The sequence below is a fragment of the Lipophrys pholis genome (assembly GCF_963383615.2).
Source record: "Lipophrys pholis genome assembly, chromosome: 20".
In the NCBI taxonomy this organism is placed as follows: Eukaryota; Metazoa; Chordata; class Actinopteri; order Blenniiformes; family Blenniidae; genus Lipophrys; species Lipophrys pholis.
Genome location: NC_137648.1, coordinates 12031360 through 12059339, shown reverse-complemented (window position 1 = coordinate 12059339; position 27980 = coordinate 12031360). Strand labels below are relative to the sequence as shown.

Below are 27980 nucleotides of genomic sequence, written 5' to 3'. Positions count from 1 at the left end.
AACAAACAACGAGAATCCAGGCAGGCCGCCCTGCTTGATACAGAAATTTCAGGTTCAATCAACAACAGCAGGACACCATGAGCAACTTTCGTGAAAGGTCGGTCGGGAGGAAAAGCAGAGATGGGAGAGAAATACGGGGTGAATCACAGCCTGGGTTCAGAGCAGCTGGTAAAACTGAGGGGAGAGAGTTGGAGTGAGATCTTCGCTCGGGGGCTGAAGGCTGTAAAGACAGACACACACACACACACACACACACACACACAAAAATAACCTGGAGTGTTACGTGAACAGGTTGAGGCAGCGGTGATGTGACGGCATCACGGCTGACCCTCGGCTCCTCCCGGCGGTAAGCTGTTCAAAAATGCAACCCAAAGCGTTAATCCCAGAGGTCGTTCTGCCGCGGCGCAGCGACACCTGAGGTGACGTCAGGTCACATGAGGTGTGTGTGTGTGTTAACACACAAATACACCAACATCCACATGGCGACGTCTGGGACCGCACCGGAGGCTTAACATGCTTTGACAAACTGCACACGGAGCAGGTCATTTGAGAGCGGTGCTGCGGAGCTCTACAGGAGACTGGATCTTCTTTTTTTGTTTTGTGGATCAGATCATTGGTGTGGGAAAAGTCTTGAACTCGTTCAGTTCAAACCAGAAACACGTGATGTCAAATGACCTGCTGACGTTCTGATGAGCACCCCCAGAAATGCATCTTCAACTAAAATCACCTCTGGGCCTCGTGGGCCTTCGTCCTGCGTGTTTGAACGGTCTGCTGTAGAGCGCCTCAATCTAAGGATGATGTCATCGTCAGGCTTGAAAACAAACAAACAAACCAACCAACCAACCAACAACGAGCTCCTTGATCAGTCTTCACCGAGTGGATCTGTCTCACCAGCCTGTCCTATCCACTTCCCTCCTTGTGTCCTCCCACCACCTCTGAGCCTGGCTGTGCACGTTTCTTCATATAAAAACAAGACTCTTTCCTTTCCACAGTCACTTATGTTTGCTCAGATGAATTTGTTGGGTTTTCCTTGTATGAGTGCCCTGAAATGACTTCATTGTATTCTGCGCTATATAAATAAAGTTGAATCGGATTGAATTATTGCATTCAGGTGTGTTGCAACTGGGAGGAACCTAAAACATGCAGGACTGTGGCCCACGAGGCCCTCTGGTCGAGATCAGCGTCAACCTCCAGGAGAAAACTACCATGAAATACCGTCTCTCTTTAAAATTGGTCCTTTTTAGTTGAAACCTCCGACTTCCTGATACTTTTCACGTCAGATATTAACGTTAAAAGTCCGTTGGGATCCAGTCAGAAACTCTTAACTCCTCGTTAGACGCTCTGAAATCTTTAGTGTCGAGGTCATTAAAACAAACTTGTCGGGGATTTAAATCTACTTTTTGATAAACTCAAGCAACTGAAGATGGTATTATTTTTATTTACTTTCAATCACACGGAAAATAAATTCAGTCCCACCAACCCCGGGATTATTCCCGGACCTTTCACCCCGCAGTTTGAAAAGCACTGCCAGGGCAACGTGGAGGCGCTGAGCCACATCAACACGCTCAGTGTAAAGCCACTAAAACATGCCAAGCCTCCGGTGTGGTCACCAACTTGCATTTCCAGGAGACGTTAAGACATTTTAACGGCGAGGTAGATCTGACCTGGGGAAAAAAACAGAAAGGAGGATTATTCCAGGACACACACGCACCATTTCAGCCTCGCGACTCGTCATGTGGACCTGTAGGAGAACAACAGGTTACAGAATTGTCCCAGCTGGTTTGATGGATCGATCTCAACACTACTGTATATTCTGATTTTACAACAAAGTGAATCACGTTAACATCTGACATGGTCATCTGTTAAATCTGTGAGTTTCATCTAAACGTGAGAATCTCTGAAAAATTGAGATACATAATGGATCCAATGTGAATCTGTTCTTGCATTACAAGACACAGCGTCTTATATCGATATCACTATGGGCGGCATTGCCCATACGCTTTTCAATCCACAGGATTTACCAGCACACTTTACAAGTGCGACCCACAGATTGAGGGACGGTGAGTACATCGGAGCGAGAGGACAAAAACCTCCACAACAGAAAAACAAAACAAAACAATAATAAAAGGAATAAAAAACACAAAGGGTCAGTGAACGGCCAAACATACAAAAAAGACTTGAAACCACTCAAGATTGACAAAACAAGAAGGGAGCTTTATGGGGCATGTCCAGCCAACCCTCTACTGCCCCCAGTGGTGACAACCCCACACTTGCATCTTTTGTTTTTGTTTTTTTTCCCTTTCTCCTTCAATTTGGTGAGTTCTGACTTATCTTGAGTGATATTTAAGGGAAATACCACAGAATTTGTGAACGCGATCCACACATGCAAAAAAGGGACAGGAGCCAATAAGGACTTGTGAAGATGAACTAACACTTCTCAAGAGTCAGGGATTTCAACCTGATGTCATCCAGATGCACAACGGCGAGAATTAGTGACAATAAAGAAATGACGAAACAAATGACTTCCAACTCACATTTATCTCGAGATTCCAAAAATATACTTCTTTAGGTTTAATCTTGCACATTAGTATGACATCCTGGTTTCACTTGCAGGCCAAATTCCCATGTTGTGAATTCTAAAGCAAATCAATTCAGCACTTAAATTAAGTGATATTTCCCTTAAATGTTAAGAAATAAGAGCATTTATATTGGTCAGATTTAGTGTTTAAAAACTGCAAAAAAATATCGATCGACCTGCAGATTGCAACGATGTAATTTCAATTAGTGTTTAAAAGTTCTATAATATGATGCAAGTTGAACTTACACAACATGTAAGGTACAAAGGAGTTTTAAGAGTCACATACCATAAAAATACTTCATCGTGGAGGCACCAGACACATGGACATCACAGAAAACCACACGTCTTTGGGCTAAAGTTCAACCGGCTTCACATACCTGCACGTTGACGGTATATTGGCCACGTTTTTATTATTTTTTTTTTCCTCTCCTCGTTTTCCCCTTAAACTCTTTGTCTTATGAACAGAAATGTGGTCCAGCCAAGTCTCTTTTTGGCTCTGAAGTAGAAACAAACCACTTATAAAAATGATTTTTGTCTGGACACATCAGCAAAGTTTTACATATAAAAAGAGGTTTAGCTTGGATACAACTTGAATAAAGAACTAAAAAACAAAACAAAACAAAAATTAACATAAATACTGGGAGAAAGTTCAGGTATATTTATGTACATAATGACTACATAGATAATGGTTGCCCCCTCGATTTTATCGGTCACCTTCCTTTTAATGAATTAATTCTTAGCTCTTGTACAGAAAAAGTGGATCGACTGTTTAACATCAAAATGTCGTGTATTAATCTCACAGGCTGACATAGAAGGAGCCTCAAGCTTTAAACTGTATGTCGGTGACGATTGTGTTTTATGAAAATCAACTGGAAGCCAGACAAAGAAAACCTTTAGTGTTAAGAGAAGTGAAGAGTTTCCAACTGATGAAGAAGCATTTTGGAGACGAGAGGCCAAATTAAAGAGAAAAAGTCAAGGAGCATGTGAGCGGCACGTGGAGTCTCCAGAATGTTGTGTGTGTGTGTGTGTGTGTGTGTGTGTGTGTGTGTGTGTGTGTGTGTGTGTGTGTGTGTGTGTGTGTGTGTGTGTGTGTGTGTGTGTGTGTGTGTGTGTGTGTGTGTGTGTGTGTGTGTGTTAAGAAAAGTATTAGTTTAATTCCACCTTATTCTAACTGATACCACACGCTTGATATTAAAGGAAGTTTCTCTCAGTGTCATTGCAGCCAAGCGATGACGCACTAAGCCTGACAGTCTCACTATAACACAACAATTACTCCAAGTCAAGAGTATCCTCGCCGACCTATGGAGAAACATGTTCATCCAACAAAAACACCAAAACATTAATTCTCCCAAACGCAACAAACTCAACATCAAGGTGTACTTTAAAAAGAAAAAGCCCATACCTCTGCACTCTGTCACAGCACACGCAGCAGTGATTGAAAACAAACCACTTCATAGTCAGACTCACAATTAAAATATCAAATACCAAAACGCAGCAAATATTTTGTCCCAAAAAAAATAAGACACGTTCAACAAGTTTTAAAAGAACGAATGACAGTCAGGAGAATGAGCCAAAACAACAAGCTGCCAGGGACGATTTAAAGACTCGGCATCAGAAAATCTACACCTGTCACCACATCGACCCTTCCTCAAACACTGGGGAAATGATGAAGAACAATGGAAACGTATCGCTACTCTGCCTATGTGCACGATATCCACAAGATAGCGCCATTGGCCCAAAAAAGCTGACTGCAGGCTGCCTGGACTGAAACCAATGAAACAACAATCCTGATAAAATGCTGCCATCTATAGAGAGGGCGCAGTCACACGTTCTCTGAGAGGAAAGAGACGCTGCCTCAACCATCCTCTGCATGGAACCTCAGCACGGTACACAAATAACAGGAACAGATCATGAAGCCTCTGTATGGAAACTAATTTGATGTTTTTTTCATGAAGCAACGAGGGGAGCAACCATTATCCCATGATAGCTTCTCCAAAGCGTCCGCATAAGATGCAAAAATTACCACCAAAAAAAAAAAAAAAAAAAAGTTCCACAAACTACATCCGTGTAGGATTGAGGGTCCAGTGTCTTTCCAGTGCTGTTTTACAACTACAGTCATGTGGCGGGCAACGTCAAAACAAAGGCATGCTGGGAGCTAATGTCTTTGTGTTCGCTGTTCCTAGACGAAAGCAGATAGATGACGAACGAAGCTTCTGTGCAGCCGACAGGTTTCAGTGAGCCCGCAGAGCGATGGGAGGCATTGTCCTAGACCCGGGGAGGCGCTGCGAACGGGAGGATCCCACGTCGGAACGGAGCGGCGTCTTGCAACGACCCTCCCTGGCTCTAGTGTGCTCCTCATCCGTCAATCAGCGACACGTCGATGTGGGATAAATCAATCATGTGCCTGCGTGTGATTGTGATAATAATGTTTGAAACACTGAGGCCTGAGAGAACAACGCTTACAGCACTGCACAGCAGCTCAAATCTTTCTCCACCACACTGGATGAATGTAAACTATCAAACTATCGTGTTTACATAGGCGAGAGAGAGAGAAGGAAGTTTAATTACCGATGGAAGCTCATTTGGAAACTGGCTGCGTGCTGGGGATTGGAAAATTTGGCCACTGCTTTCCTCTGCTGGGGGATCATATTAAACATCTGGAGCACAGAGAAAAAGACACGCTGAAAACACCTACATGCTTTTCTAGTCCGGTAGAGGGAGTGAGGGAGGTGGGGAGAACGAGAATTATTTATTTCTGTAGCCTAACATACCTAAAAAAGTCAACAGAGGGCGATGCAGCACCACTCACACAATGCATTGCTTCCAATCTAGTGGGTACATGTTGGTGTTTTCAGACATGCATCTTGGATGATAATAAGAAGAATGTGATTTTGTACACATTTGTGTAGGTGGCAGTCAAGACGCTCAGACACACAGAGAAATACATGGAGTTCATTACCTCGATGGGCCCGATGGACCTGAGGAGGTTTTTCAGCTGCATGTCTGTTGTGGATGAGGAGAGGCCCTCGATCGACACAACAGACCGCTCGCTCTCCACGACTCTTGGGCTCTGTCTGGTGGGCATGCCGCGGCCTCGACCCAGCTGACCGCCCCCTCTACCACGACCACGGGCCGACATGACGACCTGCGACAGCACCACAAGTGGGGAATATTGACCACGTCGGTGGAATTTTTGAAGAGAACAGCAGCAAAAATACAAACAAAACCTTTTTTCTGCTCAAAGTCATGCTGACGTGTTCAGATGTTTAGCTCAAAGGTAAATTTTAAAAGGCAGCTGCTTTTCCCTCGCACTCTTCAGGCTTCCGCGCAATTGACTCATCATATTTCTACATAAAACATCAATGTCAGAACATGATGCAGGTGGCATGCCATATCTTCATATGAGCTTGTGAGTGAGAGATACGCTTTCTCCGCTGCAGAGGAAGAGGAGGGGGGGGAAGAGTGCCCCCAAAAAGAGAGGAGAGGAGGTAGCGGGAATATGTTTATGCGTGTGTGTATCGGAGGTGTGTGTGTGTGTGTGTGTGTGTGTGTGTGTGTGTGTGTGTGTGTGTGTGTGTGTGTGTGTGTGTGTGTGTGTGTGTGTGTGTGTGTGTTGGGGGGGGGGCATAAAGGGAAAGGGAGCCATGCGAGCGTTATGGTGGCTGCCTTACCCTGTCAGTGTCAGTGAGTACGGTAACGGTGACAGGAGCCTGGTGGTGACAGGCGTGCAGAGAGGCCAGGGGACCTTGTGTAGCCCCCCGTGTTACACTGTTTTCAGCTTGTCAATATCACCGCACCTGGCACATTGTCCTGTCTTATTACAGCTCCTGCTCGATTGGTATGTCTCCTGAATGCCAAAGTAATGCCACCAGCATAGGGCAACTTTACAGGAGACATTTTGGCACATGCAGTCTGCCCTATTAATAAATATGTTTTGGTGAAATGGTTGCCAGTGTCCGCAACGCCAAAGAAACCAAGGGCTCATTTATGGCATACCCTGTTTTGCTGTGGGTTGTTCATGCCTCCTCGGTTCGCCTGCGGTGTGCCGCCTGGTCCCTGTTGCTGCTGTCCTGTCATTGTAACCTTCCTCTGGATGCCCTGATTGAGCGGAGGTGCTGGCCAGTTGCCTTGTGGCGGTTCTATCCCTGTGGCGGCCTCGGGCTCCTTTCCACCCTGCATGGGGATGATGAAGGACAGTATCTCCAACTTAATCTCAAGTAGCAGAAAAAAAGAAATAAATACATGCTCATGCCCACATTCAAACATTTTTATGGATGGCAGAAAGAGATGCAAGGCCACATCTACAAAGCAAACTAAAAGCCTGTCAGCATCAGGGCAGGATTCCTATCAGACGGGCTGCAGAGAATAAAGATCAACCCAACAAGGTGATGGTCTCATTATCAAATAAAGTCACAGCTCGACTCTGTTGACATGCAGCAAGGAATTGAAGGTCGTCTCTTCCCCAACTCGGCAGAAGGATGTGACAGATCAATACAAGGGAAGAAAGGAGGCGATATCTCTGACCTGTCCCCAGCTGAGAGTAAATGGATTAATCCCTCCTATAGAAATCACAGCTCCTGATTGCACCCATCAAATGCTAAGCTGCATTACACTGGAACGACAGCAGCTCGATGTGTACCCCATCCCCCTCCTACACCCCCGTCCTCCTCAGCTTTTGTGTCTTGCGCCGCTTTGTATTATCCCTGATGAAAATATAATTTGCCTCTTATCTGTGTGCCTAAGCCATACAAATCCAAATCCTCAAAAGTGGCAACTTTCTTACACAGGTATTATGTTAGTCTCCTCCCCTACCAAGAAAGATTAATTACAAGGGTTTCGGATTGGCATCTTTTGTCGCCTCGCACCTGAGAGATGGGTAGACAACGCCACTGAGGGTTGACAGAGAGGATGAGAGAGAGAGAAATAAGAAAAGAGGAGATAACATTGTCAAGCCCCCGTTGATGACAGCAGAACAATGTGAAAGCATCTCAAGCATCTTCCTTTCACTGCATGCCTTAGCTGGGGTTTTTTAGTTTTTTTCCCCATGCTCTCTTCTCTTTCTCCACTTCACATCCCATTCCCCTTTTTTTTTTTCCTCCTCCAAGATGCTGTACAACTGATAGCTCTGCGCAGGTTTCCATTAAAGCAATGACACCCAGTTATCTTCATCTGCAGCCAGCCTGTGATTTTTGGCTGGGAAGCTTGATCCTTTGGGATGAAGTCGGAAAGCAGCTTATTTCAAATACGATCACATCCCACCAACACGTCTCATCAGTGACAAGTATAAGTGTTTAACATGCGAGCCTTTGTGGTTTTTCAATAAAGATTAATGTGCAATTAGGGCCCCGGCAGTAACTTCTCAAACTCGTATAGAATAGACAGCCATGTTAATTTGGGACTTTATTGGTGTTACTATCACTCTTATTTCATCCCCGTCAAGGCCTCCGTCTTAAAAAAGCAAAAAGGATTTCAACCTTTAAAAGCAGTGACGAGGTGTCCCCGACTCAACAGATAAATGTCACACTGCCCTCTTGAATGCCTACAGCTTTCCTATACTCTTTAGGTAAAACGTACGGGAAAGCATTGTGGCTTAAATACCAGTTCCCAAAGCTTAAGAGAGGAAAGTCCTAACAGATCAATTTTGCTAAAATGACACAGACATCAGTGTGTCATTCCCATAGGTTAGATATCATTTCAACTACAAAACAGACAGTGAGGGCAATCAGTGGCATTTCCTTTAAAAATGATGCAGTTTCCCCTGTGGTATAAAGCCTGCTTCAGAGAATCAAATAAATGTCAGACCAAAACCTAAAAGAAGGTGTCAAGATTATTAAAGAAAAAAATTATCATGTGCTCACCGCTCCACAAAGAGTGACGACTCGGACTTTTTGCGGCACCTGCTGGCCATCCATGCTAGGGGTCTTGGCCCGCTGCATCACAGTTCGCTTAGACCCGGGTTTAAGTCCTTGAGACGGAGCCAAAGAGGGGATCACTGACGGAGTTATAGGTATGTTGTTTTGTGGTACTTGAATGGGCTGGATCTGAGGAACAGGTCTGTTTGGGTTCCTGCGTTGCTGGGGGAACTGTTGCTGATTTTGTTGGGTCCAATTCCATTGTTGAGCTTGATCAGGCCCTGGACCCTGCTGCCCGCTGCCTTTCGCCATCTGCAGACGCGCCTTCACATTGGGACGTAGTAGAGGAGTCTGAGGAGGGCCACCGGGCGGATTGATGTTGCCTTGATTAGGGTTCTTCAAAGTGTGATTTAATGGTTGTTGTACTCTCTGAGGGAATTGTCTGGGCTGCTGTTGCTGCAGTTGCTGCTGTTGCTGCTGCTGTTGCTGCAGTTGCTGCTGTTGCTGCAGTTGCTGCTGTTGCTGCAGTTGCTGCTGTGGCTGCTGTGGCAGCAGTGGCTTTTGTTCCTGCTGTCGCTGCTGTGGTGGCAGTACTTGCTGCAGTGCTTGCTGATGCGGCTCTGTACTCTCCATTTGTGCAGGAGCCGGGCCCTGATTGAGTCTTTCAAGCAACTCCTTCTTCCTGACACCAGCCTGCATCTGTCGGCGCAATTCTTTCCTCCTCAAGATCTCCTCCCTCAGACGCTTTTGCTCCTCGATCTTCATACGATACTGCCGCGTTTCCTCATCTTCATCAGGGTCCTGTGGCATAAAAGACAAGCTGAAATACAGTTTCCAGTTTGCACTTAATGAAAGTGGAGCTGTGGGCAACTGAGTCCCTTCTGAATCAAACTGCTGCTGGCTATCAGGCAATACTCAAGACGACAAAACTGTATTGGTCTCTTCTTTCTCACTGAATGACAAAGATGTAATCAGCAAACACACTCCGAATCATTATTACAGTAAATTTGCATTTTGTTTTTTAGGTTTTTGACAAAGCGCGAAGTTCATTTTAAGGCTGACCTGTGGTTTTATGTTAGACTGAGTGCTTGGGATCTCCTTGCGAACCACCGTTCTGCCTGCTCCTCCAGGCTGCATTTCAGTCCTTGCAGCGACTTGGCCTCTTCCTCTGCCACCATCAGACATCCGCTGAGCGATCTGCCCAGGACGCATCCCCTGTGTTGTCCTGGCAACAGGTTTGATGTTGGCAGCATGGGAGGTGGGGGTGGTGGGGTGGCGGGCAATGTTCATGTTTGTGTTGCCAGGTGCTACAGGGAGCTCCCGTAGGTTGCTGTTGCGCTGCTGCATTTGCTTGGACATCGGTGTATTCTGAAGAAAAAGAAAAAAAAATTGCTTAAATCACTCATATTTTAATATATCATTATTATTGCTTTGTATTTTCCTCCATGCTGGGTGTTTTTTTAAGGAGGGACCACACGAAGTGGATCACGTAGAGTCAGACTGACACGGCGATAAAAATGCAACAGTTAGAGCAGAAAATAGATGAGCTCATATGTTAATCTCTCACCATCCTCTGCCTGTTGGACATGTTGCGCTGTTGGGGGTTTTGAGGGTGGGGAGTCATCTGCCTGGGGCTACCATGCGCCTGCTGTTGATGGAAAGGATTCTGACCATGGTGGAGCATGGGGCGAGGCTCGTTGAGGTTTAACTGTTGCTGCTGATGGTGGGATAACTCCTGCCTGTGGTGCTGCTGCGGCTGGTGCATGGGCTGATGGGATGACAGTGGGTTGTGATGTTGAAGCTGGGACACAGGTGGCCCATGCATTAAGCCCTGAAAGTACAAAAATATAAGCAGTTAGTTTTTCAATTTATTTCAACAGAATTGATTTCTATTACACTAATATACATTAAATTCAACAATATAGTGAGCAATTTCCACATAATTCAGCTCGCAGTAATGTCCTTAGGTATCAAAATAGCGGCACTATAATAGCAATTCAATCACTAGAGGGCGCTCTTGTCTATGCCTCCTGACCAAACGCAGAGCGCCTGCCATGAGCCTTTGCCCTCAACACTTCAGCTAATACAATTAATTGTGTTTTATTACCATATTAGGAAAGCACATCCAATAATCATGACAATGAGGAAGCAAACAAAGACACAAAAATCTATTTGTTGTAAAAAATCACTTACTCTTAGTCGTACCTGCATCCCAAACTGAACTTGTGGAGGGGGGAAGAGGTTCCCCTGCTGGCCAAAAGGCTGACGAGGGCCCATGAAAGGTCTGGGCTGGTTAGGGGGGCCACCTTGTTGATTCATGTTCATCATTCCCTGGTGACTTTGGTGGGGAGGTAGGTTGGGTCTTGGGGCTTCTCTCTGAAACAGTCCTAGAGGGCCCTGACCCGGCTGGTTAAAGGATGGTCCTGGCGGGCCGAAGCCCATGTGACTCTGGCCAGGCAGCTGCTGTGCCTGGTGGTGGAGGTTGTTGCCGCTGCTCATCAGAGGGCTGGGGCCCTGGTGATCAAACATGTGCTGCCCTGGAAACCGGCCTGAATCTGGGCGCTCTGTAAGCATACGAGTAAGGGGAACAATCACAATACAATAGAAAAGATCAGTTTTTGTTTTTCCTGAAGAGTCAATGTTAAAATACAAACAACTCTATTTATAGATGTATAACTTTATGACACAGTTTGTAAAAAAATTAATTTAAAAAAATCGAAAAAACAACAACAGTATCCAGGTAAAAAAGCAAACAAACAACCAGAAGGGTTATTAAATCTGCATCAACACTGAGTATTTGTTCAATTCTGTTTCCATTGGTGATAATAATATATATATATATATATATATACATAAATACATACATACATATGTAAACACTTATGTACACACACATAGATACGAACACAAACACACACACATCATGCATTTAACATGAGTGGTGCTAATAGAGCAGCACCATAAAGCCAGCAGCATACCCTGTAGGTATAGCACCAGTGGTAATGATGAATTGGGTTAAATATGCTAAGAGAGCTTTGTAACCCTCATCAAGGCTGGATGTGAGACTCACCTCCCATAAAGAGTGGCTCTCTGTCCTGAGGACCTTGAGGTGGCTGGTTTCTAAAGGGCTCCATGTGATGAGGGGGCCGTTGGGGCTGACCAAAATTACCAGGCATGTGTTGCTCGAAGTCTCCCGGTCCCTGTGAAGACACAAAAACTCATGAATTATAGGCCATTCTGGGAACTCAATAATCAAAAACAAATTAAACTAATGAAAAATGGGAATATGTGAGGCACTGCATCGGGCAGGGAGCGCTTGTAATTCATGTACCAGGGTCTTTAAAGAGATGCAAAATCTTAGGTTGTAAACATCAATATGCATGCCAATATTAAAGAAACCCTTCAGCGTGAATTTGTGAGCGAACCTGCATTAATGCTACTTGGAGCTTTGTTGATAAAGCTTCTAAAAGCCTATCTCTAACAAGGAAAGGGCATTTCAAGAGGGGATAAGTGCCCTCATCTTTGTTTCAACCACTTCGTATGTTCGACAGCTTTCTACTCATTGCATGCACGCTACTCCCAATCTGTCTTCCAAGGAAAACTAGATAACAAGCATTTAATCCCTCCTTGGAATTCGAATCCCCCTCATAACTGTCTCCTTTATTCTTTTAAGTATCCATCTCTGTTGAAAAATTAACCTGCTATTCAACACGTGGCACTTCCACAAATGGGCGGCTTGCCTCCTCCGAGCCTATTGTAAATTACTTAAGATGCTATCAAGGCCTAATCCATCTTTATTCCACTGCTGTGTGGAGGTATTTAGAGGGGAGAGGTGTTAGAAAACTAGAAGGCCAGAATCCCAAAAACTTGCTTAACAAAGTTAATCAAAGGAGCTTACAAAGACAGAATCACAAAGGACGCACCGATCATACCGTTCTAAAAAGGTCAGGCAGGAAGGTTTGCACAATGAGGACTCCGGTGTCCATATAATGCCTCTCAAAGAGGACTGCTCATCCTCTCACTTCTAATCCCCGATAGACAGTCTGTGTGCTGTTCAATATGTACCTGATGTCGGGCTAGTTCTGGGGGGATAACCAAGATGAATGCAACCGAAAAAGGCCAAATGTCGAAGTATTTAGTTAAATATGGAAATTTTAGTTTAAAGAGACCTGTTTTTGCATTATCAATACAAACTAATGGCTTTTATTCAAATAATTCTTATTCACCACATAAACCACATTGTGAAGCAGATATTGCTGAATCAAACAAAAATTATTACACATTGCAATATAATATACATTTGTGTAAATTGTACCATTTTTCTATCATTAGACAGGCTTGAAATTCTTTCCAGCAGAGAATAACGTTAGTCAAACCAACAATGTCATCAAGAGGTATCATCAGTGTACAAAAGGACAGAGGGTCCTAAATGTGGCTCACACAGATGGTCTATTTTAATTGGGTTAGGTTCTGTCGTCCATTGTTCTCACAACCTCCCTGCAAAGTTACTACAAAAGCTTTACAAATGTGCAGAAATTAAATAAAGCAGTTCGGAAGGCGCCGAGTGGTCTTCAGCTGATTGTTCTTCTGTGTATTCACGCTGTACTTTTAAAACATTAAAAACTATTCACAACTTTTTGTAACCATCCTTGCTTTGTGCCATAAGCCTCAATCGTGCCTAAAGTGTTTGTACGATACTTGCTACAGGAAGGACATCGGGTGTCAAAACTAGCCAAGTCTTTGGTACCAGCTGCAAAGACTTGCTGAGGCAATCTTTGCAAAAAAGAACAGTGGTACAGTGCAACTGTAATCTTTCAATAATAATTAACCATCATTCTTTAATCTCTACCAGGGCAACATAACACAATGATATGAACCCAGAAATGAACAGTAGAGGGTGCCATCATTTCTAATGGTGAAGCAGTAAAAGCTAAACTGCATTAACATTTGTACTTTCCTATGAAGGTGAGTTAAAAAAAAACATGCACAATGAAGAGTACAAATCTGGAAGAAGCATGCGATCGCTCATTTCAGTCTGGTGAGAAACAGAAGGTAGTGGTTTGTTGAAAGGTAAACTAAGAAAAGATTGCAAGTTATTTACAGGTTATTATGCTTTTTTCTTTTTGTTTTTTGGACCCTTGTGATTAGTTGATTAAATGGAAGGCTATCTAACATTCAAATCACATTTGGACAAGTAAAATGTTGCCTTTATTCACCCTCTTAGATTAGAATTAGAATTAGAATTAGAATTTTCACTGTCAGTTTATGCGGAATAATATAATTAAAACATTATTTTTATTTTTTATTTTATTGATGAATCATTTGATTGAGATTCAATTCCGACCGTCATTAGTTTCAATAACTTTGAGGTTAAAAAAAATTGACTGCATAAAGATTCCTAATAATGACTTTAATTGGCACTGGGATTAATATTTCAAAACCAGTCTCCGCCAGTAAAGAAATGTAATGCAGTAATACTAGAGGCTATGACCCCCCCCCCACTCGCCTGGCCTTTTAACAATTAAATTTGATGGGATGATAATGTATGATAATCATGAGTAATCAGGTGCCCACTGATAAATGGATTGTTGCCGGCTGGTATGTCACCTGCATTTCAAATTGTGTCCTTGGCAACACCAGCTTAAATGGGATTGACAGCTGGAGAATCCAACACTATGCTGTTCATCAGCATACGCTCCCCACCCATCTTCCGCTGTCTGGTAAGAGCTAAAGCACCTCACTGCATCTGTGCTATTGATCTCCACTACAATCACAGACCCAAGAAAACAGAAATGCCATGAAACAGGCTCTGAAAGTTAAAAAAGAAAGTAAATGAAAAGGAATATTTTTTTGACAAAGATCAACTCTGCTGTGCCAAAGCCTGGCTCATTTGGCAACACTGCTTCAAATCCATATGAATGCAATTGGATGCAGCAATTTCCCAACAGCTAATTTGCATAAATCCATATAAAATGCACTTTCCAGAAAGATGCCAGTCAGTCCCAGCTCCACCTGATGCCTGAGCATCATTAACTACAAGGATGGAGTAACTTATAGTGCCTTGGCTGACTTTCTAGTGAGCCATATCCCTCAATACAGTAATTACGTTAAAGGCATTTCTGTTATCCCCTGGATGGGTTCTTTGTGAGTGAAATAAAGGACCTTTTCTTGCAAGAAATCACTGACTTAAGATCCCTTTTCTCTGACGGTGAAATTCAGCATTCAAAATACATAGTTCAAAATAGCAAAAGGCTCACCCCGTCAAACCACCACCACGTTTCACTAATTCAGATACCGTTCAAAAAAGGTCTCCGTGCCTTTGGGACAGAAACTTGTGGAAAGTGAATTTTAACTGGCAGTTTATCCTGGTTTCACAATTCCATTATGTGCCAAGATGGCTAGTCTGAGCCCCGGTCCATCCATGAAGAGCTGCTAAGTCCCGCTACTGCAGACCCAGCCTCAAAAAGTCTACTGCCTAAAGCCGCTATCACGCCTCTCCAGTTGTGCAGTCAAGAGTCCTATCAGTGTTTACAGATTTACTTTAACAGTATTTTGGCCAGGGCAGACAGTCTAATTGAAGCAATGATATTGCCCTGACAAAGAGGGACGCTAACCGTGTGAGGGAGGGAGAGAAAGTGAGGCGAAAGGGAGGTAGAGGAGCAGCTGCTACTCACGGGGAACCTCTGAGGACCCACAGCAGGTCTGGGCTGGCTCTGAGCAGGAGGCATCAAGGGCACTGCAATGAGAGAGAGAGAGAGAGAGAGAGAGAGAGAGAAACAGAAAGCAAGAGAAGGGGGTGGACGGGGGAGGGGGAGGAAAAATGAAAATGAGAGGCAATAGGCAGAAGGGGGTGGTGATAGTGGAAAGGAAGGAGACCATTAGACATCTCCAAGCTGAAGGCACTTATTCGGTTAAAATGCAGCTTAGGGTTGCGACTCAAATCTTTACACTGTCGGGCAAAGAGCAGGGATAATAAGTGAAGAACGAAGTAAATTCAACAAATAAACAAAGAGAAAAACAGTCCGGGGAAAAAAAAAAAAAGACAATTCGGTAAATTGGGAGGTTTATGTTGTTGGCACTCAGCTTTACAGTAAGAGAGCCGTCAGCGTCTACAGGCGGTAAACAGATACAAATATATGCAATACATCTGAAATATATCACACTGATGCAAACACATGGACACAAATGCACAGCAAAATCCTAACCACAGGCATTTCTTAACCCTCAAGATGCCATATTTCTCTCAGGAGCAGAACCTGAACTTGACACACTAACTAACGCAATTTCATCTCGGTGTGGACAGAAAAACCCATCGAAGGAAATGAAATGGTGATGCTGGCAGATCAAGGAAAAAAAATTGAGGAAAATCCATTACTTGCAAAGGGAACTTTTCTCCTGTCACTAAGCCGCCAACAACAAATTGACATTCTAATCCAGATACCTTTGAACACAGTGTGTGAAGAACGTGCAGCCAAAACAGGCTCCTGTACTTCAACAGAGCAGCTTCCTAAAGAAGCAGCGCTGCGGTTTTGCTCCTCAAAATAGAATTTCTGTGACTCCACGTAAAGAGAAAACTTAAAACATCTATCAGACAGGCTAAAAAAAAAATACATTGATGCAAATTCTACACTGAAGGCTTGCAAACTGCTCCCTTTCAGACACAGCGGCAAAAATGATTCATACATATATGTTATTGAATAAACCTCTGACTATAAATACATTGACGCAACCAGGATTTATTTCAATCAGAGGGCTAATGTCAACATTCGATATCTGTGTTAACCTGTGATGACTACGATATGGGCACAAAGAATTTTCCTCTGCTTTCTGGTAGTTTATGAATTTTCCATATTTCTTAAATAGTCTAGAAGTGATGGTTATAAGAAGTGTGCATTTCAAATTACAGTGACAGGAAAGGAAATCAGGTTTGACTATATATGGGGCTGTGCGGAGGAAATTCAATGAAATGAGATGGTTGAAGGCGTGAACAGTAGTTTAAAAATAAATAAATAAAAAGCCAAATTTTTCATTACAAGCGCTTACTCAGCAGTTGTTAGATGAAGCCACTTCACAATATGACCAAGCATCGATACCAAAAGGTTGCCATTTATGACTGAAAAATTAGTTTTAAAACGGATGGTTTCACAGAACTATTTTAAAAACCAGACAGTAAAATAAAAAGCCCTTCGTTCAAGGTGAATTCTTGTACCTTGTACAGGAGACGACGCCGGTCCTCTGAAGTGGGGATTAATGTGGATGTTTTTAGGCTGCGGAGGCTGTTGCTGGTGATGCTGGGGGAAGTTAGGTGGCGGGGAGCTGATCATTCGTGGCGATTGCTCCATCTGGGGTCGCAGTGGTGGAGATCGATGGGACATGTGGGGCGGGATGAGTGGCTGAAGGGGTTGCTGGGACAGCGGACGCCCGTGCTCTTGGAAAGGAAGGGGCCCTCGCGGGCGTGAGGGGTGGTGCTGCTGTGCCTGCAGTTGCTGTTGGTGAGGCTGCTGATGAGGATGCATTCGGGAGGGGGGCTGTTAATTGGAAAAATATGGGGAGATCAGAGAGGAGGGAAAACCAAAACAACTTGTCAAAACACATTTCTTTCTGAAAGATTCCGATATTATTAGTTGCAGCCATGTGAAGACACAGCCACAACTTAATTCACCGGCCAGTCAAGACTGTATCCTAAAATCCCTTCACTTTAGTCCCTAAGAGGATGAAGAGTATATGTTCCTCGGTCACGTCAGAATACTGCCAACAGATAAAAGTTGGAGCAATAATTATAGAGTTAGGTGATGTTGTGAATGTTTCTGATAATTGGTCAATCCCTTTACCAAACAAACAAACATGCCAGCGACCAAATTAGTCAAATGGTTAAACCTGACAGCGACAGTATGTTGTAAAAAGCAAAGACTCATTAACTGCAGTCGGCACAATGCTTGTGGTGTTGGCATGTCATCCATGTGCCATTAAATTTTCATTCCCAACGATATTGTTTTGTTGTGAATTTTACAGCCTATTATCATTAATTAATACAACCTAAAATAATGCACTGCTGGAGCTGAATGTCATTCAGCCTTGAGAAGAATCACAATGAACCCTCTTGGGTCCTTCCAGCTGTGAACAACTGGAAAATTGATAGAGATTGCTACCTGAGGCCTTGGGTTGCGAGTTTAAAGAAACCAAACACATTTACAATATTTTTCATGTGCTGAAAAGTGAATAAAACTATGAATTCAAGGTCTGGTTTATAGCTTGACTGTGTGTAATGTTATGGAGCATCAGTTAAAGCATGTTTTTTCTCAAAAAATATAACTTTCTTAGATTAGTGTGGGTACAGCACATACTCGGATCTGCTGCCCATCCCACAAATGCATTGTCCTTACAAATGTAGCATAATTTAAAACATAATCAGTCGTTCCTATTAAACAAGATTTAGTGCAAAGAAGCAATTGTCACAACAAGGAAATAATGCCAAGTACCAAAGACAAATTTCTTCACTTTTTGTTCTCCTTGGTGTTTTTTTTAAACTATGCTTCAAATGTTTTGAATTTCTGACTGAGATAAATCACTGAGGTGGCCTGAGTGTAGAGAGCAGCTACTAAAGAAAAGTTGAGTCTTTAAAACATTTTGATCTCATGAAGTTTTTTCCTCTCTCTTTATCTACTAACCAGTGTTTTAGTTCTGAGTGATAAAACATGATGCATTCAAATAACTTTCTCTTTTAAATGCATTCAATTGGATGACTGGATAATAGGTTACCTGCATGCCCATGTTCCCCATGAGAGAGAGCCTCTGGTCAATCATCCGTCCTCTGTTTCCTCTGAAATCTCCCATTCCAAAACTAGGAAAGCCTCCTCTTCCTCTGCCTCCTCGCCCTCCTCCTCCTCCTCCACTTCCTCCTCTTCCTCGGCCTCCATAACGGTTCTGCCTCTTCTGCCGTTCTTGTTCCTCAAACTCCATCAAGTCTCGCTTGGCTTTCTCTGAAAGTTCTGATGTTTAAAACAGCACAAGTGAGCCTCATCTTAAAGACTCTGGAAAACAATTGAAATACACATTTATGTCACATCACCCATGACAAGTGTGGAATAATTTGTACCTAGTGTTTCTGGAATGTTCCTTCTTTTAGTTCCTGCGTCTGCCAGTCGCACAACAGCACCGTCCTTCCTCTCAGATTTGAATCGTAAGCGGCCAGACTCTTCATCCTCCTCATCCTCTTCATCAGATTCCTCCTTTGGTTCTTCAGGTAGGGCTTCACGTTCAGCCTGGTGACATGGATTTATTTCATAAAGTCAATCATCTTGACACTCCATGTCATCTTTATTTGTTTAACTGAGTTTATCTTTATTAAACCTTATTATTCAAAGACATAATATACATCGTATGCACTTTTATTGCTACTGAACTCATTCAACAGCTTGAGAAGCCAGTTGTGAAATAAATACAGATGGAGAGCCTCAGCATACCTCCTTTGTTTCATAGACGTGGCTTCCCTCTGTTTGTTCTTCATCCTGCTGCTCCTCTCTCATGTCCTCAGGGTCTTCTTCTTGTTGGACGGTATTTCTCTCAAGAATTCCATCACCATACGAAGCTTGATATTCTTCATCCTTTATTGACGGTACAGATAATGTGTATTGATATAGCAGTCAGAGCTCTTTGATAAGCATTCAGCAATGGCTGACTGCATCTCTGTCAAAGCGGGAAAAAACTATTTCTTTGTGTTTCTGCTGAAAATGAAAACATCTACTTATGCTCAGCAATGCTGTTACAATGAAAACAAATAAAGAAAAGACAACAGATGAATGGCTAACCTGAATATAGGACAGTTCAAAGATAATATACGTTGCTAATAGGACCTAAGCGGGTATAATGTTTGAAATAAAATAAAAGACCGAAATCATTGACAGTGTACACAATAAAATATTATGGTGAGGATTTTAGGGAGGCACCAGGCCATCCCCACCCCTTCCAGACTCAAATTACCATAACAGTGGGAGCAAGGCTTCATTACTATTCCTGACAGCATTTGAAATTCAATGAGATGTAAATGTTTGACATGATATACAGAAATGCAGGCACAGATAAAAACACTCCTCCCCGCTTCAATGATGGTGAAAATATCATTGACTGACTTCTCACAAATCGCTCGGTTACTGGCCGCACCGCAAGCTCATGCCTCCATGTTAGAAATGTGGCAGAGATGCAGACATTTTCAGAGATGACAAATCAGTTTACCTACTCCACAACAAGATCTCAGCACAAGCCATGATGCAGCCAGCTTGTGTAATCCCAAATGCTCATCTCAGTCATGAAAGAATTTTCCAAGCAGAGAGCGACACACTGCTGGTATAGGAGTTGGTAGTTATTCCACACAAATCAGCATCATAGCAGCCTTTATCAAACAACTAAATAAGGTTAGACAATGGTGTTTGATGTTGTGCTCTATTGGCCTGTCAACATCAGCCTATATAAATGCAAGAAAAAAAAAAAACATTAGTAAAAAAAACAACACACAAATGGACAAGTAGCCCCAAAGGAACACAACAGCTTAATCCGTTAAACTGTTCCACATAATGTTCAATAAATACCACAATGACAGAAGAGTCAAGGCCAGCCAGTTTAGTGACCTTGTAAACAGTTATTGCACATGATTCAAATAAACATTTGCACCTGCAGAAATTACCCAAAATCCAAAATGGGCAGCCACTTGTGCTAAGAAGGTCAACATCTTATCTTTGTTTGGAGAAGGGAGGTAAGCTAATATATCTCTGTCAGGTGCCAAACACAATCACACCATGGTAAATGGACCATAGCAGGCATTTGCACATGGATCTAGTCTTATCTTTGATCCTCTTAGCCTGGGCAAAGAGGAAAGGGAAACGAATAAAAGAGAAACTCACATCAATCATTAGAAAACTGTATAGAGTGTCCTCGGGAAGGTCAATAATCTTTTCACCTGCATGAGACTTTATCAGATCCAGTCGAAAGCGGGAGATAAAAGCCCCCCACATTAACCTCTGCCGATTGGCAGCACATCTCCTCAACACAAAGCAGCTTCTTACTCCCCTAAAGATACAGGGCCCAAGGTCACAATGGCACAGGGATTTGGAGGCGACAGCAGAGCATTACCTCACGCCAAACAAGCTGTCAACAAAACTTTGTCAGCAAGATGGAGAAATTAACTGGCAGGAAGTGATAATGAATCTAATCCCCGCCTGTCCAAAAAAAACGCAACCGACATCTCCTTCTCCTGAATAGATTTTCAATCCTGACTGTCCCCTTACCCAGACAAGAAAACTGACATTATCTCTCCCGTACAATGGAGGTTGGACAGGAAAGGGAGCGGGAGAATAGATATGTGGGTGTGTGTGAGATGTGCGCGCGTGTGTGCATGCGCGCTTTTACATGTGAGTAAGCAAATGTGAGAACTCACTTGAAATTCACCATCGATGGGCTCATTGATTTCAATGTCTAGCACTTCATCCTGGTAGCCGTCATCAGCCAGCTCTCCAGCGTAATCCACTTGGTCTTCAGGCATCTCTGCGGTGTCCTCCTGGCTGTATTCCACCGTGAACTCCTCTTCCCCCTCTTGCTGGTATCCCCCCCCCCCTTCGTAGCCCTCTGCACCCAGGTTCACAACGTCATCTGCGTAGTCTGCTTCCTGCGACTTGTCCTGCTGCTCATAGGATGTACCCAAGCTGTAAGTGGCATTGAGGCTGACATCCTGACCGCTGAAAACAAACAAAAACAACAACCGTGCCAGTAAATACTGATGAAGCACTCATGTATAAACTGGTAGGAAAAAAAAAGTTGGCTCTAACTTGGAAAAATAACTTAAAAATGCACTGCTGTGGGAATTTGCTTACATCATATTCAAATCTTCATCATCACTTTGAAGAAGGTCGTCATTGAGCTCTTCATCTGATACTTCTGAAGGATTCTGTAAACAAAAATATACCATTGTAAAAAGGTATGTGTGTGTAAGGCAGGGGACCACCTCCAGCCCCAGAGGATGCTCTATTCCCATGTGGTGAAGGCAATCTGGGCAGGTCAACACTGTGCTTTTTTGTCCACTGTACTTCCTCCGGCTTCACATCAACAATTCCCCCTGTGGAGGAGCCACCTGCTCCAAATCCACTGCTCACAGCTATTTTTTAAATGTTCTACCAACACCATCACATATCATTTGGGGGTTTATATTTTTCTTCTTGAATACAGGAATAACAGACCCCCCCCCCCACCCAGAAAACTTAAAAACCACATAAAACAAGAGTGATAATCCAAATAGTTTAGTTTATTCTTACCTTTTTAACCGACAGCCAGTCTTCTTCTAACAAATCCTCTTCCAAATCACTGCCAGGGAGAAAAAAAGAAAAAAAAAGAAGCCAATAACAGGTTAGCAAAGCAAGAAAAAAATCGATTTAATTCTTTATATTTTACTTAGCTTCCAATGGCGCAGTCTGTTAGGTCAAATCTTTTTTTTTTTTTGGGGGGGGGGGGGGGGGGGGGGTGAGCATGAACCAGCCAGAAAACATTTCCATAATTGTCATATTCATAGTAGATAATCATATTGCTGTAGAGTAATCATGTTACTGTGCCAAATATCACTGCCTTTTTCCACTGTGGTACATAATGTGTTATCCTGTTATTTACAATCTCAAAGCTTGGCCAGGAAGCAAAACAAATAACTTACTTGTCCTAAATATCTTCAGAGAGAAACGCACAAAATAAAGCAAGAAGTTTTTTTTCTTAGCTTGACATGAGTCAAGGGTTATCAATAGATTTCGAATAGAAGAGCATGACTGTGTCTTATTGCTTAATTTAGTATATAGATATATAGAGATGTTTCCCTAAAAAACTTAACTCTGAATTTCCATTGTTTAAGCCTAGTCTTAATTCAAAATTTTATTTAGTTGATAAATATTGTAGGCGATAGAGGCCTCAACCTCACAAAGCTTATAACACATTTCGCTCTCCCAGTCCAACCAACTCACACTTGAGTTGAAAGCTGGATTTTTTTCCACAAAACAAGATATTATTGTCAATGGCCGTCAGGAGTTTTACCTCCATGGTGGCATATGTAAGAGTGAGCAGCACAAACAGCAGTCTGGATTTCACCATTGGTATTGCTGATCTACTCAACATGTGTGCTGAGAAACTAGATGCCAATTTTAATACACATGTTCAAGTTGGGTTTGTCCTACTTAGTAGAAGCCATTAAAAAAAAATGTAATTCTAATTTTAAATTGCTGTTTTCAAAGACTTGCAACACTGTTGTCGTCTAAACAAATGTTTACTGGTTTGTCTGTCGTTAAGTGGAAGCGAGGTTAATGTTGTGACGCGCTTTGTGATCTTTTCAGACCAAGTACGGTAAATAATGTCAAGCTGAGTGACTTGCTTGAGCTGAATGTAGTTTCACATAGCTCCAGTGGAGTGATTATACGCCAATTTTTTAATGTGACAAGGTCTACATGGTGGCTTTTCTCAAATCTCTAGATAAAGTATGAGCAAACTGCACTGGTTTCGCGAGAGGATATGCCTACATCTTTGTGTCATGCTGTTTTGAAAGTGCAGTCTACTTAACCACAGCCACAGGGAGAGACTTCTATCTGAAGGCTCTGTAGCCCCAACTAGTGGTGGGTAGCTGCATGACAGTTGAACAGCACCTTGTAAATCAATGAAACACTACTGAGGTGGCGGACATTTAATTATTTAGCAACGTAATCATGCCCACTTCTTTTCTTTTTTTTTTTAACCCTCCATTATGATGATACACCTCTGAAGCAGCTCTGATCTTCTCCAAATGGTAAAGCCATGCTCAGAGTGTCGTCAAAAAAGAAAAGAACGAAAAGGGCATATTTTGCCTCATTATTTACCCAGTGTTTACAAGGATTTAATATTCAATTAGGACAATTAATACTGATGACAATAGTATGTTATAAAAAAAAATACAGCATTGTTGAGACATAGGAGATTGACAATATTTTTACCTCTCTGGATTGTCTTCACCTCTCCTCCTGCGTGACCTTTCTGCACCAGGTTTGTCATATTCGTCAAAGTCGAAATCTGCAACGAAAAACGGTTTTATTTACAACGGCTATACAGAAAATACAATTTGTACTGTACAAAGAAAATGAACACAAACTGTACATGTTTCTTTTGACACAACTCTGTGCAATAGTGGAGGCCAGCCACCATGCAGATGGTGTTTTGATTGCAATTTTCACATATTTTTGGAAACTAGATATTTATCGTCTTTTAGCTGTTGGACTTAATCCACAAGCAAAACGCTCATCTTTTCATCTGTTCCAATACCACCTCCTGTTAGATGACCGAGTGATACAGATCAACAACAAACCTTTGGCCTCCCGTGGGCTTATACACACTCAGGTGTATGCTGCTTTGTGACTACTTAACATTCGTCACAGTGGCTCTGCTCAAGGGAGCTCAGTAAATAGCAGATAAGGCAAAGGGCGACCTTTGATTCCCAAATGGATAAACCTCATCTATGGGGTTAAAAAAAAGAAGGAAAAAAAAAAAGAATTGAAAAACAGAGACAGCCTAACAAGCTCTCTGAAAGCATTGATCACTTGTAAATATATTAAATAATTCTCTTTAAAAAAAATTAAATCCTTTTTTTGGGGTGGGGGGGAGATTAAACAATAATCTGCTGCTATCACACATTCACATACAAATTAGTAACTTGAGTAACATTATGAGTTTGAATGCTTTTCATAATTGGGGAAAAAAAACAGTCATGGCTGCTGAACTACTGAATGTTTCATTGATTTATCAATATAATGATCCTGAATATAATTGAGGCTGAATTTTCGTGATTGCTACGCCTGAAATGTGCTACACAATAAAAAGGCACTTTATAGCAGGGATGCAAAGTTGACTATTTTTATTCATTCTATAATAGCACTATAATAATAATAATACATCTCAGATGAATATTATTTCTTCATTTAATCAGTTACATTCCAGTCTCAAAGTTATTACAAAACATTTTCCCTCAATTTCTAACTCATTCTTTTCAAGAACTCATATTCATACAAACCCACAGGCTCTATACCTCATTTGTGTCACTGTATGATCAGTATTGATCTTTAGCTTTTTGTGACTTTTTCTCTAAAACAAAGTTTCACTCGCTTTGGCTATTGCAAATAATTAGTAAACTGAAAAAAATCTCAAGATGGTACAGCAAAAGGTCTGCATTATGAGACAGTGGGCTGGTGCATTGTACTATAAACCTGTAAAACTTTTTCTTTTCTCCTTTGTCTCAGAAACCAATTGTTTGTGAGCCAATGCACTCGCCTTAACTGCTGTGTAATGTATACAAAAGGGATGCAGACTAATAAACAGAACAAAGGGAGCACCAATGTAGCTAACCACTGCCACAGTAAAAACGGTCATGATAATGGTAATGGGTTTAACTTTTGATGCCAACTAAGATATTTCCATTCTTCTGTCGTCTTTGTTTTTTTGTACCCCACAGATTTTCACAAAAAGCAATTTCTGAAAGAATGGCACAAAACAGATTTTGAATCGCCTAATCGAAATATTGGTGTCCAATCGATCGATCAATAGATCTACAGATAGACTTTGTCATTCTAACAATTACATCAGAGATGCACTGCAGAACGAAATTTTGATGCAGGGTCAATGACAAAACACACAATAAAATAAAATAACTTGAAAATCCCTGACGTATCGATATAGACATATCTATTGTTGCTTTCATGAGAATTGTACATTTGTGATTGAACTAAAACATGGGAGATGAACACTAACCGTCAGGAGATGACATGAAACTTTCCAAGATCTTGCAAAAAACCCTGATAATACAGACTTGCTGGGATTTATTAAGCCTAATTAGCATCATATACCTAAATACACTGTAGTATACTTCTGGTTTCATGGAGGCAGCTCGACAGTGAATTGAATGATAAAACATGATTGGTCTCATTTAAAGGTACTGTGGAAACAGTACCTATTTACAGTATAAACAGTAATAGTAAATAAAATCTGAAAAGTTGTGTGTTGTAAATATCAGGCAAAACAAAGTACGCTTCAAACTTCACTGCCGAATAAAAGAGTGGAGTAAATTGGCTCCTGTGATGTGCACATTTGTTTATCCATGTGTATAAGAGTGAGTGCTGTATCATTGAGAGCAGTCAGGGATGAGCACAGGTTGAAGTATTCTCCGATAGTAAGTGGATCTCAAGTTACAGAGGCCTGTGAACTATCCCCCAGTAAACATATCTGAAACCCTACATTCACTGCTATGACCACTTGCTGTTATATAAATGGTTCAGCACAGGAGCCAAAATACTCTTCCAACACACTATTCTGCTCCTTATATCTACAGAAAAAAAGCAAGGAACTGAAACACTTGACCTTGTTTCCTTCTGACTGAAGATTACAGCTCAATGTAACGTAGCAGCTTAAGAGTCCCCCCCAATACTGACTACTATTGCCTTGTTTCCACAGTAGTCACCTAAAAGACTCCAAAATGTTGTGTCATTTTGCAGCCTGAGATTAGAGAAAAGTCAAAATTTTAAGAAAAGAGAATTGTGTATGCATTACAATGAAGTTTAGAAAGAAGGTAAGTACTACAGCAAGTTTGAGCTCACACAAATCTGATCACATAATCAGAATTTTTTCGGGGTGGGTCTGTGAGTCAGCATGGCCATGAGTAAAAAACATTTTATCTTGTACACTTGCATATGCTTTACTGAAAACAACTCAGCTGGAAGATTTTCTTTCATGTCATGCAGGCTATTCTGGTAGATTGAACATATTTAGTCAACTAGAAAGAATCCCCAGAATAATGCAAATATTAGAGGATCGGTACCAATTCCATTACTGATATAAATTATATTTAGAAATTTCATTTGTGATATGTAATATTTGAGGATACATTATCTGACTTATTGCAATTTACACCTCAGCCAGGACCTCAAATATTGGCAGGTTTCTAATCGAACTTGAGGCAACTATATAATAAGACAGCTAAAAGCTTTCCTGTATTCTGGAGGGGACCCTGGATCTATTTATATAAGTAGTGCTGACTCTACTAAACAATTAGTTTGTTGAAGCAGCTGTCATATTTTCCTATCAATACTCTTAGGTGTGGATCAATTGTACGTCGTCTTTTCAGTTGTCAATCAGGAGTTATTCAGGTGGTAAATAGAGCATTTAGATTTCATATAGTCTATCTTATAGTGGTCACTTCAGATCTGCACCTCTGATCACTTGTTTGGACAGAGAACTGGTATGCACAATCCTCTACACGCCGTAATGCATGTTAACACGGTGATAGTTCAAACTTCTGTCCTTAACCGTGACGAGAAGGTGAGAAAATTAAACAACGAATGTCAAAATAAAAAGCGTGAGCAGCACAACCAGCCAATAACATTGCAGGTGTTTCGCAACTGTCTCCGTCTGCTACAACGATGAGCTTCTATCTGACATAACAAGCGCTGAGAAGCCAATGCACACACACTCACAGACTGGCACGAACCAACAAATTTCTTTCGTTGTTACGCAATTACAGTAGCTGTACACAATAACACGATGCCACCACTGGTGTGCTTGAGTTACTCTCGGTTGTAGTTTGAAGAGAAACAACGTGAAATGATTCAACAGCACGTTAGCAGCTAGCTTACGTGCAAATACGCTATTAAACTGCAGACATAACTGAAATTGGAAATTTAAGTTTATTATTGTCCTCCAGCGTTAACGTTTGTATTTTCCGAAGCTCGCTATTATTGTAGATGCTTTGTAAGTCGTTATTTGCGCACGCATAACGTTATTTGACGCTAATTTCCCAACGCGTCACCGTTTATAATGTTAGCTGCTAAGCTAACCTTCACTCACATTCATAAACAATGCTATTATCGTGGAAACACTGGCGAATCAATCAAGTTTATTTTTCAATGAAGCCCTCTTAAATAATCAAAACCGAGGCCTCCCATGTGGCCTGCCGCCACCGAGGCCGTGTTTTGAATCGACGTTGGTACGAATGAGCTACATTAGCTCAAGTTAGCTCCGCGGCTAACTTAGCATCGTCGATTAAAAACCCGCTGGCGGGACTCACCCTGAGCGTTAGTCGACATGGTGCAAGGCCCGTCCCGCTTATAGCCGCACTACAGAGCTGCAGAACGCATTTAATCCTAACTGCTTCAGCTTAATAGCCGTACAAAAACATGGGAAACCGGGCAAGGGAGCAGCTTCACCGCGGCGGAGGTTGCTATCCGCAGTCAGGACAGCAACATGGCAGAGAAGCGTCCGCTGCGGTGATGCATTGTGGGAGGAGAAGCTGCTCCTTCCCTCCATCTGGTAGCTGCAAAACAAATGAGATCTGTATTAATTAAGGTAAACGTCGCTGTAATGATGCAGTATGAGACTACTACTACATGCAAATTATTGCCAATATTGTCAAATTGTTACTGCATGCAGCTGCTAGAAACAACCTTATTGATAGCCTGGTTTACTGTATATTGTATCAATAGATAACCAGCCTCCCTCTTCCTAAGTTTGTATATTCT

The 27980-nt window shown here is 42.1% G+C and overlaps 1 protein-coding gene across 3 annotated transcripts; it reads right to left on the bottom strand.

Annotated features, from left to right (window-relative positions):
• Positions 1-4: 4 nt before the first annotated feature.
• rbm33a (RNA binding motif protein 33a) lies at positions 5-27713 on the bottom strand. 3 transcript variants are annotated; one of them, XM_080489302.1, is made up of 19 exons: positions 27530-27713; positions 23418-23493; positions 21732-21780; positions 21294-21367; positions 20861-21158; positions 18894-19034; positions 18527-18692; positions 18190-18419; positions 16640-16958; positions 15105-15166; positions 11501-11630; positions 10624-10994; positions 9998-10261; positions 9493-9798; positions 8437-9231; positions 6575-6751; positions 5538-5723; positions 5147-5235; positions 5-220 (listed from the first exon to the last, which is right to left on the bottom strand). In XM_080489302.1, the coding sequence occupies exons 1-19, from the start codon at positions 27546-27548 to the stop codon at positions 157-159; spliced, it is 3816 nt and encodes a 1271-aa protein (XP_080345428.1). In that variant the 5' UTR covers positions 27549-27713; the 3' UTR covers positions 5-156. The 3 variants fall into 3 exon arrangements, with proteins under 3 accessions (XP_080345428.1, XP_080345429.1, XP_080345430.1); XM_080489303.1 differs by having other exon boundaries at positions 10636-10994; XM_080489304.1 differs by lacking the exon at positions 5-220 and adding an exon at positions 2928-4982.
• Between the last annotated feature and the right edge of the window lie 267 nt (positions 27714-27980).